General features: G+C 45.0%; 1 protein-coding gene across 19 annotated transcripts in view; it reads right to left on the minus strand.

The window, feature by feature from the left end:
* Nucleotides 1-13,993, minus strand: part of LRRFIP2 (LRR binding FLII interacting protein 2) — a 231,529-nt gene that overhangs the window by 88,191 nt on the left and 129,345 nt on the right. For all 19 annotated transcript variants that reach the window (XM_033930537.1, XM_033930552.1, XM_033930533.1 and 16 more), the window contains one exon: nucleotides 1,982-2,104. In XM_033930537.1, coding sequence (XP_033786428.1) covers nucleotides 1,982-2,104 — 123 coding nt within the window. The remainder of the gene's footprint in view (nucleotides 1-1,981; nucleotides 2,105-13,993) is intronic.

Consider the following 13,993-nt stretch of genomic DNA (forward strand, 5'->3'; position numbering starts at 1 on the left):
ATGTCCCCAAGCGGCTGATCCTGCTTAGCAGCAGACTTCTGCGGTGCGGGTTTGCATCTTCTCCCATACAAAGGTCCCACGAAGTGGGAACCTCTAGGCACTGAGGCCCAGATTCTCTAAAAGTGCGTCCCGGTTTTAGGCAGCTGTAGGCGTCCTACAGCTGTCTAATCAGCCAATCGGGATGCACGTTTTTTTAAAAAAAATGCTCCCCAGGCAGGCCTGAAGGCGCCTCCGGGAGCCTAGGGAGACCCGCAAGATGCCTAAGCTCGTCTAAGGGCCTTAGGCGGGCCTTAGGCTGAACCTAGGCGGCCCTACGCGTCTCCCTAGTAGATGAGAAGCTTAAAAATGTAGGCCAGCAAAATGCTGGTCTATATTGTAAGTAAACGCAGCCGCTATACTTATCGCGGCAAGGGATCTCTCTGCCGCTATAAGTATAGCGGGCCGTGGCCCCTGACCGATCACTGGCAGGAGGGTGCCCAAACCCTCCTGCCCGAAGACGCACCCCCCCGACACTACCGACCGCCCCCCCCTGACACTACCGACCGCCCCCCCCCCGACATTACCGGTCGCTGGCAGGAGGGTGCCCCAATCCCTCCTGCCCGAAGATGCACCCCCCCGGCGCTAACAACCCCCACTCCACCAAACCTGTTCTTACAGATGGGTCTTGCACGTCGAGCAAGCAGGCACGCCTCGTCGAAATGAGGCGGGCCCGCCCCTTCCCGGCCCATCCCGCAGAAGCCTAAGGCCTGATTGGCCCAGGCTCTAGAAGCCTGGACCAATCAGGCCTTAGGCATAGCGGGTCCGCCCATCCCCACTTAATCTAAGGCCTGATTGGCCAATCAGACCTTAGACTTAGTAGGGATGGGCGGACCCGCTATTCCTAAGGCCTGATTGGTCCAGGCTTCTAGAGCCTGGGCCAATCAGGCCTTAGGCTTCGGCGGGATGGGCCGGGAAGGGGCGGGCCCGCCTCATTTCGACGAGGCGTGCCTGCTTGCTCGACGTGCAAGACCCATCTGTAAGAACAGGTTTGGTGGAGTGGGGGTTGTTAGCGCCGGGGGGGGGGGTGCGTCTTCGGGCAGGAGGGATTGGGCACCTTCCTGCCAGCGATCGATATTGTCGGGGTGGGGGGGATCGGTAATGTCGGGGGGGGGGGCGATCGGTAGTGTCGGGGGGGGGCGTGGTCGGTAGTGTCGGGGAGGGGGGTGCGTCTTCGGGCAGGAGGGTTTGGGCACCCTCCTGCCAGTGATCGGTCAGGGGGCCACGGCCCGCTATACTTATAGCGGCAGAGAGATCCCTTGCCGAGATAAGTGTAGCGGGCCGTGTCTAATCTAACCCGATTCTCTAACCCGCGTCTGTAACATGGACGCCGGTTACAGAATCGGGGTTTAGTTTAGGCCGATTCTGAATAGGACGCCTCTCCCGGGCGTCCTATACAGAATCAGGGCCTAGGTGTCTTGCGGACCTCGCCTTCAATATAGGCGGCCTGCCTGGGGAGCATTTTTTTTTAAAAAACGTGCATCCCAATTGGCTGATTAGACAGCTGTAGGACGCCTACAGCTGCCTACAATCGGGACGCACTTTTAGAGAATCTGGGCCTGAGCCTCCAAAGATAACTGAGCAAAAATACCTGAAAAAAATAAAATCGCAGAGCAAGTCAAAAACACTTTGGAGCAACTTCGGAGCAGCTCTCTGGGAAGGAGGTGGAGCTGGAAAACATGATTGACAGTTTGCTGCAAGTGACTTGCTGGTTCAGATACAAAACCCTAACATTCAGGACCACTAAACATATTGCACTAGAATAAAGGTTTTTCATCATATCTGCTGCTTCATCTTCACATCATGGATGTCAGCCACTTTGCAGCTAGTAAATTGCGGAGAACTGCTCTGCAACCCTGTGGCAATACTTTAAGCCATCAGGTCCCCTCAATGTGAAAGTGAAATGTTCAGTTATGCTATTCTATTCAGAGGTAATAAAACTTACCCGTAATTCACTTAAAGAAGCATCTGGGTCCAACAAGCTATTTGTATCCCCACTCCCTCGTCTTGAGGATCCGCCACTAAGAGGAGTTCCTGGTAATCCTGATACGGCATTTCGAGAAGATGGCTTTAAATTTTTAAAAAAATAACATATATATATATAAATATTATATATTATATTGTATCATTTCCCAGAAAACTTTAACAAGAACAGAGAAAAAAACCCCTGAACGATATTCATATTGGAAGAAGCAGTCTCTGCTAAAGATCAGGAAACTACAGTAAAATCATAGGCAACTAAAATGAACAAATTAGATTGATCTTATAGCCTTTAAAGTCTGCCTATATTTTGCTTTTATTTAAACATCATGAGTTCTCTGTTTCTATCTGTTTTCCAAAAGGAACAATAACCTAAGATTAGAACTATGGTAAAAAGCACACACAATGTATTAAATATTACTGTTATCAAATACATGCTTTCCATATTAAAAAATGTCAATTTGTTGTTTAGCCATTCATTAATATCAATATATTATACTTTTTTAGATTAATACTGAAGCTGAAGAAGAATGAAAGGTGAACTTATTCTATTTAGTCTTTGGAATTAGTGAATGTTTGTTCATTCATTCAGATGCATTTGACAGACTTCTCTTAAAATAGTGGCATAGCTAGACCTAGTATTGTGGGTGGCCCTGTTGTTAACTTAGATGCCCCCACCCTTCATAGATATATAAAATACAGATTTTTAAAAAATTCCCTATAGCCTCCTTCCCCATGCATATCCTATATCACTCTTTCTCTTCTCCAATCCTCTGCCCATGGAACAGGAACTCCCCCTCCCCTTTGAACTCTCTCTCACTGCTGTTCCTTCCTGGTGTACCTTAAGAGGCATCCCTAGCAGTTGCAGAGATTCATTTCTGATGCCAGCACCAGTCTCACAGGCTTCCCCTCTGCTGTGTTGTACCAGTGAAAAAACAAGAAGTGATGTCAGAAAGAGCATGACATAGTAGAGGAAAGCCTGTGGGGCCTGTACAGGCAGTAAAAATGAACTGCTGCAGCTGTCAAGGATGCCTCTGTAGTACACACCTGGTATTCCTAGAGGAATTCTGTGCAAAAAAAATTTCAAATTCTGTAAGTTTTTTTTGACAACATTTAAACAATATTTTTGCTAATTGTTATCTAGAATTTTAGTACAATTCATTATTTTCATTAAATTATATTAGAGAAAACAAACAGCCTTCATTTTTGTCTCACTTAAGTGACTTTCTTCTAGCAGAAGGTATCAAATTGAGCAGTGAAAACTCTCTCTGCATCTCTGCAGTTGGAGACGGCATTTATACAAATGAAGCTACATTGTGAACAACCTCCCCCCAGATACCTGTTCGCCCCCAAGCATCTCTCTCACCCCTGTTCTCCCGAGCCAGCATCTCTCTCATCCCTGTCCCCCTGAGCCAGCATCTCCCACACCTGTTTCTCCCAAATCAGCATCTTTTTCATCCATGTTTCCCTCAGCCAGCATTTCTTTCACCTCTGTTCCCCCCCCCCAGCCAGTATCTCTTACCCTCTCTCCACCCTATCCTTCTGAGCATGTCACTCTCCCCATCCTCCCCAGCCAGCACTTCTCATTCTCTCCCCCACCGTACCACAGTGATGCTGATTCTAATTATTAGAAACCTGCCACGGCTTTGCTTTCCTCTACCGCAGTCCTATCTATGAAGAAAGAAGAAGTGACATAATCAAGGGCAATAACGTAGTAGAGGGAAGCCTGCAGAGCCTATGCAAGCTGCCCAAAGATGTGCCAGTAGCAATTTGGGCCACACAGAGGGGAGTGCCGATGACTTGGGCCGCAAAGAGGGGAGTGCTGATGCCTCAGGCTGCAGAGAGGGAATGTCAATTCTGCACAGATCATAGGTAATTTTGCATGCCTGGGGTATTCTGCACAAATTCTGCACTGCGCAGTTGCACAGAATTTCACCAGGAGTAATCACAGAGAAAGATCAGAGATAGGAACAGATATCGAGCCACCAGTGGAGGAAAAGGAGAGAGTGAGGAGTGAGTGTGATGCCACCCATCTATAGCTATGCCATTGCCTTAAAGCTTGTAGGATAGCAGGGTGTTGTTTAATAAAAACAAAAGTCAGAGAAGATACATTTATGATGAAAGCAGGAAAGAGAGAAACAAGAAAGGAGAGAATAGCTTACATAGGGGGTAGGCATCAGCCCCCCCCCCCAAGAGCTTGGGCAAAGAAAAGATAACAGCTAGGCTTTGATGACTTTGAATTACAAGGATGGCTCCTGGCAAGGATAAAGAGAGAGTTTGCTAAGTAGGGAGCCAGATTAAAAAAAGGCAAAATGTTGAGGAATGTCCAGAGGAAGGCAAGATGAGGGAGGGAGGAGAAATGTCTGAGAGAACTGAGGTTCTCTATAGATAAACAAGGAATAATCAAATTAGGAAGATGTGGAGGCGAGCCTCAAAAGAAGGTACAATGAACTGGAATTTTATTTTATTGGGGGGGGGAATTTTAAACAAGCAGAGCCTGGAAGTCAAAAGTGAGTGATCAGTAAGAAGTAGTTTGATCAAAACGATGTGTGTTCAGCCAAGAGTTTAACAGCTGTGGATTGAATTAGTTGAAGATGTTTGAGACACACAAGGAGGAAGTCCATAGTATAAGGAATTACAATAGTCAATTCCTAGAGATGACTAGGGTAAGGATTAAAATTTTTAGTGGAGTAGCTGGAAGAAAGCAAAGCAATCATATCTAGCTGAGGTTTAAAGGTGAGGGAAGAATTCAGACCACCCCCCCAGGATGCGCACAGAAGTACAGGGAGGCAGAAGAGAACTATCATTAAGAAAAGGTTCAAGTCCTGGAACCATGAAAGGTGAGAAAGTCAGACTCTGCAATGCTGAGAAAAAGGTGATGACATGAACTGATTGAAGACTAGTGCTGGAGAAGGGATGACAGAAGAAAGAATCCAGAGAAGAGAATCTGAATAGTGTCAATATACACACATCATTCTTGTCATATTATATTACACTGTACTATACATTTTATTTACCATACTATGTTTACCATGCTACGATTTCTCATGCTATGTTTGCCGTTTCATGTCTACCATGCCATGTTTTGTCATATGTTTTAACATGCTTTGTTAACTATATTTTACCATTTTTGTCCAACAATCTTTTGCCATACTATGTTTACAATCACGTCATATAAATTTGCTTTATTATGTATGTAAACTTGTAGCCTATTCTGAGCTCTTCTGGTGGGTTGAAATATAAAACCAACCAACTAAATAAATAAATAATTTATATATCTATTTAACCTAGCATGACACAACATGGCAAAATGACACCTATCTACTGGAAAAGATGAATTATCAAGGTAAGACCATAAAGAATATATAAAATATATAGAGAGATTATGGTCTTACCTTGATAATATCTTTTCCAGTAGATAAGTACTGCTCGTGGCCATGGGGAGATAACCCGCTTGTCCAGAATGACACACCTATTGCACTGTAAATTATGTTATATATATCGTCTGAAGAGGACTTTTCTGAAGTGAATAATAGAATTTCTGAGGTTTAACACTACTAGAAGATTGGGGTGGCTGCCATCGAGCCCAGACCTGAAGGTAATGGCAGGCAGTGGGGTTTTGCATATCTAGGAGTTTTGCAATCTGCTTCCTGAGCTTTTGTTTGCATGGCACGGGAAGGAAGAAGTGGCCCTTCGCTGTGTCAAAACAGACTCCCAAATACTCCTAGCATTGGGTCTGTTCTGGCTCTTTTTGAACTTGACTATCCAGCACAGATTCTGTAGGAGATTCACAACTGGCAGTACTGCTTGCTTTCCCTCTGACTTTGACGGGGCTCTGACCAGCCAATTATCCAAGTACGAGTGTAACTGTATTCCCATCCTGCAGCGGTGAGCTGCGACGAACCACCATCACCTTGGTGAAGGTGCGCGGAGCCGTTGCTGACCCAAAGGGTAGCGCCGCAAACTGGAAATGCGTTTACAGGACATTGAAGCTCAGATATCTCATGTGGGCCAGGAAAACGGGGATATGAATATACACCTCCATCAGATCTAGGGAGGCTAGGAACTCGCTCAGTGCTACTGCTGTAATTACTGACCGGTCTGTCTCCATGTGGAAGTGCAGTACTTTCAGGGCTGCATTTACAGATTTCAGGTCCAGAATTGGTCTCCAGTATTCGGTGCTTTTTTTGGGCACTATGAAGTACATGGAGTAACTGCCAGACCCCGATTCTTCTTCAGGGACTGGCTCTATGGCTTGAATGTCTAGCAGCCCTTGCACCATCGTTCAGTCCCTGGCCTCCTTTTCTGGCCGTTCAGCTGGAGAATCCACAAACAGATCTGGAGGAGGGTGAGAGAACTCAATTTCTTGACCCTCCTGAATAAGATCTAGCATACAAAAGTCCAAGGAAATTTGCTCCCATGCCCTTCAGAATACAGGCAACCTCTTGCCAATGTGCAGGAGTATGGCTGTTGCCTTGGCGCCATTGTTTCTTCTTGGAGGCTGGGCTGACGCGATACCCCAAGAGTTGCTGGCATCTTGAGCTGCCAAATCTGTCTGAATTCCTGATGAGATCTCTGAGCGGAGGCACTTGTGTAATATTGGCGGGAATGTCGTGAGGAATGAAAATTGGCCCTACCTTCCTAGCGGGTCAGTGAAGTTTGCTGTCTTGCAGAGACTTAGGACAGCGATCCACCAAAACAGCCATGAGGTTATCTAAGCCCTTACCAAACAGCATTTGCCCTTTAAAAGGCAGTTTACTTGGAGGCTGAATCATCCACCCATCAGCTGATCCAGAGCATCATAAGAGCGGAAATGGCAAAACCTTGCTCATGACTCTGATGATGTCAGAGAGAGAGCATCTGAAACATAATCTTCCCTCTCTAGCACCAGCTGGGAGCATACGTCCTCCTCTGCTGCAGGACTCTGCCACAATCTGGTGTGGCAGGCACATGCAACAAACGAGGCTTCCACTGCAGCTTTGATCCCTAAAGCTAGCGCTTCAAATTGCCTCCTAAGAGCCACACCCATCTTGTGGTCCTACGCATCCTTTAACATCACGCCTCCCTCGCTAGGAAGGGAGATATACTTTGTTACTTGAGCCACCGTGGAATCCATCTTCGGATAACTAAACAGTTGATGGAATTCTGGAGCTAAAGGGTAAAGTTTGGACACAGTATTTGCTGAGCCTTCTGGAGACTCCCATCGATCAGTTACTAGCAAATTGATGTCTAGGTGAGCAAGAAAAAAGGTAGTCTGAGCATTTGTGCTGCTCATGACTGTGCATTTTCTAAGGTTTGGGACCCTTACATTGCTTAAAAAGATACTTGTTCTCCCTCGGTTGTATTGTGAATGTATACATTTTTTGTCCCTTATTGTTTTCTTGCTTCTTTTGCTGGATATGGTATATTGCGCTGGGGAGGATCACCCTAGAGTGGGAGGGGGGGTCTTAATTTGTTTTAGTTTGCTTCTGTGAAATGTGATATTTGCTGTATTATTTTTGTTCTATGCTGTTGAGTGTTTTGAGCTTGTGGATATTTTGTTTGCTGTAATTGTTATTTTTGGAAATTTCAATAAAGAGTAACAAAAAACTTTTACTAAGGCGCACTAGCCGATTTTGTGTGTATGCGCCCATTATATTCTAGGGACACGTTAGCATTTAACCTTAGTAAAAGACCCCCATATTTATTTATATATATCAGTGCACCTCTTCTGTCCTCCAGACCTTGTTCCATTCCCCAACCAACATCTCTCTCTGTCTCTCCAGGAATCCAACTTTTCTTTCTCTCTCTTCCACCTCTATTGGCAACATGTCTCCCTTTCTCTCCCGCCTCTGTTATGATCTTGGATTTCTCTGTTCTTCCTCAGGATCTCTCCCCCTCTGTCTCTTCTGTCTGCACCTCCCACACTCCAACATCTGCCCCCCTCTCTTCTGCTTCCTCTCTCTTTCTGCTATCATTTTGAGTCCTCCCACCTTTGATCAAGGTCTTTCTGTTTTTCTCACTTTCTTTGTCTTTCCCCTCCCCAGGGCCTGGCATCTCTCTCTCCTCGGTTCAGGGTGTTTCCCCTCTCTAACCCCTCTAGTAGTCCAGCATCTGCCCTGTCTTCCCCCTCCCTTTTGGTTCAAGGCTGCTTTAACGCCTCTCATCAAGGTCCTTTTGTCTCTCTCTCCCCGCCGCCCTCCCCTCCCTGTCCTGATCCAGCATCTCTAAGGCAATCCCCATTCCACCAGGGCTCTCGCAATGGGCACAGCCTTACCCCGACATGGGGGGACTTACTTCCGCTGCTTCCCGCACACAGTGACTATCAGGACCTCAGACTGGATCATCCATCTACTCTTGATTGTAACTGGCAGTTCTCACCTCCGCTCTTCCCTCTGGGCCTAATTACCAAGGTTTAAAGTTAATTACAGCAGCCTTCAGAGCAAACCTAGCAGGCTGCCATCGACCTCTGCAGCACGTTCCCTCTGCCGCGGTCCTGCACCTCCTCTGACGTCAGGGATGGGATCACAGCAGAGGGAACGTGCTGCAGAGGTTGACAGCAGTCTGCTTGGTTTGCTCTGCAGGCTGCTATAATTAACTTTAAAAAAGGTGAGACAGTGGTCATGGGGGAATCCGAAGGATGCTGAGGGAGAAGTGTGTCATTTGAGCAAGACAGCCGGGCGCTCACTTAAATTAGCTGGGTGAAGAGCCCGGCTAAAAGATGCTAAAGATGCTAGGGAGAACACTGGCTCTGCGATCTATCGGCGTTGCCTTTGCGATCGACATTTTGGGAACCCCTGCTCTAAAGTATACAGATTGAGATCTTTAAGTCTGTCCCCATACGCCTTAAGACAAAGACCAAGCACCTTTTTAGTAGCCTTCCTCTGGACAGACTCCATCCTTTTTATATCTTTTTGAAGGTGCAGCCTCCAGAATTGCAGACAATATTCTAAATGAGGTCTCACCAGAGTCATCAATACCTCCTTTTTCCTACTGGCCATACCTCTTCCTATGCACTCTAGCATCCTTCTAGCTTTCGCCATCACCTTTTTAACTACCTTATGATCATCACATACAATCACACCCAACTCCTGCTCTTCTGTCGTGCACATAAGTTCTTCACCACCTAAACTGTACCGTTCCTTCAGGTTTTTACAGCCAAATGCATGACCTTGCATTTCTTTGCATTAAATTTTAGCTGCCAAATTTCAGACTATTCTTCAAACTTCGCTAGATCTTTCTTCATGTTATTTACACCATTCGGGGTGTCTACTCTATTGCAGATTTTGGTATCATCTGTAAAGAAACAAATCTTACCCGATAGCCCTTCAGCAATATCGCTTACAAAAATCTTTAAGATGACTCAGAGGAGGCTATACCCAAGGCTCCTCCTTCACGCACACAGCACAGGGATGCTCCTCGGCTGACTATCCAGCACAAAACTGGCATGATATGAGGCCAGAACAGCCTGAGGAGTCCATCTCAGTTGATTTTGAGCTAAATTGAGGAGTTTTGAGGCAGATGGAGACTTTAGAAAAAAAAGATCTTTAAAATCTAACAAGGCTGCCACCAGTGAATTTGCACCAAAAACAGCTCATGGAGGCTCTCATGAAGTTTTAAAAATTCAAGAAAAGGGGTTTTGGAAGTGGAGAACCCTATCTCTGGCCTTAGAAATTCTTTTGATTCCCGCCCAATTTTCCCCATAGGGAACAATAAGCTGTACACACTCTGTTGTGCTGGTGCTTGCCTGTATCAGCTTTCCTGCAGCCCAGCTGAAGGGAGATTTTCTGTCTCAAATCCTTCTAGAATGGATCCATAACTGGATATCTTCGGGCTACCAGTCAAACTGATACTGACTGTGACAGAAGCCCCTATGGATCCTTGTGCTGCAACGGGAGGAGTGAAAAATTGCAGTCGACTTCCTGAAGCCCAAAGGGACCCAAAAGCTTGCACTCAAGTCTCTGATAAATCAGAAGACAAGCTCGCTTCCAGGGAAATGATCCCCTTGCTTCCAAAATGCACAAAGCAGGCTGGTTCAGCAGGTACACCCGGGGGTTGCCCTGTATGCTGCAGACCGCCCATGTGGAATCTGCATTCTTTGCTAGATAGAGCTACCCAAAATTGAGGATCTCTAGGCACTGAAGCCTCATGAAACGGTTTTAAAAAATTACTAGAAAATAATAAAACTGAACATAGCAGAACACTTCTGAGCTCTTTTGCAAAAGGAAAAACTGAAGAGGGCACTATACACCATTGGTAAAGGAATAAGAGCTGAAAAATGTGATTAACATCCTTCTGCAAGCAGCTTGTGACCAGAGGTAATTTACCTCTTATGTCCTTGCTACAGAATTATCAAATACTGAATATTTGAATGACTTCTTAAGTGTTAAAATGACCATGCAGAGAAACCTTTCTCAGTTTCAATAAGTACTTTGCACAGTGATGATGAAGAAAGTAGAGTATGAATACCACGCCTTAGCAGGGGTCATTTCAGCATTATTTTGACACAGTTATAATATCCAATTAATGGTACAAGTTGGAGAATTACACCATTTACCACCAGTTCGTGGTTTGCATGCCCTTGATTAAGAATTCTTTCCTTCTTTGAAACCAAAATTATGTGTATTTCGGAGAAGAGCTGAGTGAGACAATCTGTGCAAAGTGTTTCTTAGGTAGAGATATTGAAATACTATTTATTCAAGCTACTACTCAGACTAATAACTATTTCTTTTCTTTCATTTTAGTGTGTTGAGTTCTAAGATCTGAAAGATGTATTTATAACTACACAAGCTGAAACACATTGAAATATCTATGGAGCACATAACAGATTATAGATTGTTTAAATATTTGTATTTACAATCATGTGAAAAAATTAGGACACCCCCATGAAATATTCAGTTCTTTGTTAAAAATTGTTCACTAGGGAGACAGAATTCCTGGAGGCTATACAAGATTGCTTCATGGAGCAGCTTGTTAGAGAACCGAAGAGAGGAAATGCCACTCTGGATCTAATCCTAAATGGACTAAGGGGACCTGCAAAGGAAGTGGAAGTATTGGGACCGTTGGGAAACAGCGATCATAATATGATCAAGTTCAAGGTTGAGGAAAGAGAACCATAGCGACAACTTTTAACTTCAGGAAAGGAAACTACGAAGCAATGAGGGGAATGGTAAAGAAGAAACTTAGGAACACTTCAAAAAAATGGCAAACGGTAGAACATGACTGGTCTTTTTTCAAGGACATGGTGAGTGAGGCACAAAATCTGTATATCCCCAGATTCAGAAAAGGGTGCAAAAAGAGTCGAACAAAAGACCCGGCGTGGATAACTAAAATAGTGAAGGAAGCGATAGGCAATAAGAAAAATTAATTCAGAAAATGGAAAAAGGACAAAACTGAGGGAAACTGGAAAGAGCACAGGAAGTATCAAAAAGAATGTCACCGTGTGGTTCGAAAAGCCAAAAGAGAGTATGAAGAGAGACTAGCCAGGGAAGCACGAAATTTCAAACCGTTCTTTAGATATGTTAAAGGGAAGCAGCCGGCTAGGGAGGAGGTGGGACCACTGGACGACGGAGACAGGAAGGGAGTGGTGAAGGAGGAGAAAGAGGTCGCAGAAAGACTCAACATGTTCTTTTCATCTGTATTTACAAGCGAAGACACAACCAACATACCGGAACCTGAGCAAATCTTCAATGGAAATCAAGCACAAAAGTTAACATCCATGGAAGTGAGCCTTGAAGATGTGCGCAGGCAGATAGAAAAACTAAAAACTGACAAATCCCCAGGTCCGGACGGAATCCATCCAAGGGTTCTGAAGGAACTAAAGGAGGAAATAGCAGAACTACTGCAGCAAATTTGCAACCTATCCCTGAAAACAGGCGTAATCCCGGAGGACTGGAAGATAGCCAACGTTACGCCCATCTTTAAAAAGGGATCAAGAGGGGACCCAGGAAACTACAGACCGGTGAGTCTGACCTCGGTTCCGGGGAAAATGGCGGAAGCACTGATAAAAGAAAACATCGATGAACATTTTGAAAAAAACGAACTTCTGCTAACCAGCCAACATGGTTTCTGCAGGGGGAGATCGTGCCTGACTAACTTATTGCACTTCTTCGAGGGAATTAACAAACAGAGGAGACCCCATAGACATCATATACCTAGATTTCCAGAAAGCCTTTGACAAGGTGCCTCATGAAACTGAAGAACCATGGGGTGGACAGAGACGTACATAGATGGATCAGAAACTGGTTAGAGGGTAGGAAACAGAGGGTAGGGGTGAAGGGCCACTACTCGGACTGGAGGAAGGTCACGAGTGGTGTTCCGCAGGGCTCGGTGCTCGGGCCGCTGCTATTTAATATATTCATAAATGATCTAGAAACAAGGACTAAGTGTGAGATAATAAAATTTGCAGACGACACCAAACTATTTAGTGGAGCTCGGACAAAGGAGGACTGCGAAGAATTGCAAAGGGATTTGGACAAACTAGGGGAATGGGCAACAAGATGGCAGATGAAGTTTAACGTTGAGAAGTGTAAAGTATTGCATGTGGGAAGCAGAAAAACGAGGTACAATTATACGATGGGAGGGATGTTATTGAATGAGAGTACCCAAGACAGGGACTTGGGGGTAATGGTGGACATGACAATGAAGCCGATGGCACAGTGCGCAGCGGCTGCTAAGAGAACAAATAGAATGCTAGGTTTAATCAAGAAGGGTATTACAACCAGAACGAAAGAAGTTATCCTGCCGTTGTATCGGGCGATGGTGCGTCCGCATCTTGAGTACTGTGTCCAATACTGGTCGCCGTACCTTAAGAAGGATATGGCGTTACTTGAGAGAATTCAGAGGAAAGCGACATGTATGATTAAAGGGATGGAAAACCTTTCATACGCTGAGAGATTGGAGAAACTGGGTCTCTTTTCCCTGGAGAAGAGGAGACTTAGAGGGGATATGATAGAGACTTACAAGATCATGAAGGGCATAGAGAGAGTAGAGAGGGACAGATTCTTCAAACTTTCAAAAAATAAAAGAACAAGAGGGCATTCAGAAAAGTTGAAAGGGGACAGATTCAAAACGAATGCTAGGAATTTCTTCTTTACCCAATGTGTGGTGGACACCTGGAATGCGCTTCCAGAGAATGTAACAAGGCAGAGTACGGTACTAGGGTTTAAGAAAGGATTGGACAATTTCCTGCTGAAAAAGGGGATAGAAGGGTATATATAGAGGATTACTGCACAGGTCCTGGACTGGACAGGCGGGCTGCTGGGCTCGATGGACCCCAGGTCTGACCCAGCGGAGGCATTGCTTATGTTCTTATGTTCACATATCGATGTCAAATCTGTTTTTATTCATCTCTGGAAAAGAAAGTGATGTAATTGCAGGTAAACAACAAACATTTTCCTTGATTTACCTCTAGAAACAAAAGATATCCACAAAAATGTGAATTCTAACTGAGGAATAAATTAGGACACCCTGCACCCTATTAGCTAGTGTTACCCCCTTTGGCTAAAATAACTGCAGTGAGATTCTTCCTGTAGCCATCTACCAGTCTCTGACATCGGTCTAAGGAAAGTTTGGCCCACTCCTCAATGCAGAATTTTTTCAGCTGTGAGATGTTTGAGGGGTTTCTTGCATGTACAGCCCATTTCAACTCACCCCACAGCATCTCAATGGGATTAAGATCAGGATTTTCACTAGGCTACTCCAGGACTCTCCATTTCTTAGTTTTCAGCCTGTCCTTGGTGGATTTACTGGTGTGTTTTTGGGCCATTGTCATGTTGCAGGGTCCAGTTCGCTTCCACTAATTTTTTTTACAGATGGTCTCACATATTCCTCAAGCACCCTCTGATACACAGCAGAATTCATGGTGGATTCTATGATTGTGAGCTGGCCAGGTGCTGCAGCTGCAAAGCATCCTCAAACCATGACACTTCCACCTCCATGCTTCACAGTTGGTATGAGGTTCTTTTCCTGGAATGCTATATTTGATGTACTCTAAACA

This window comes from Geotrypetes seraphini, chromosome 2 (genome assembly GCF_902459505.1).
Source record: "Geotrypetes seraphini chromosome 2, aGeoSer1.1, whole genome shotgun sequence".
Lineage (NCBI taxonomy): Eukaryota > Metazoa > Chordata > Amphibia > Gymnophiona > Dermophiidae > Geotrypetes > Geotrypetes seraphini.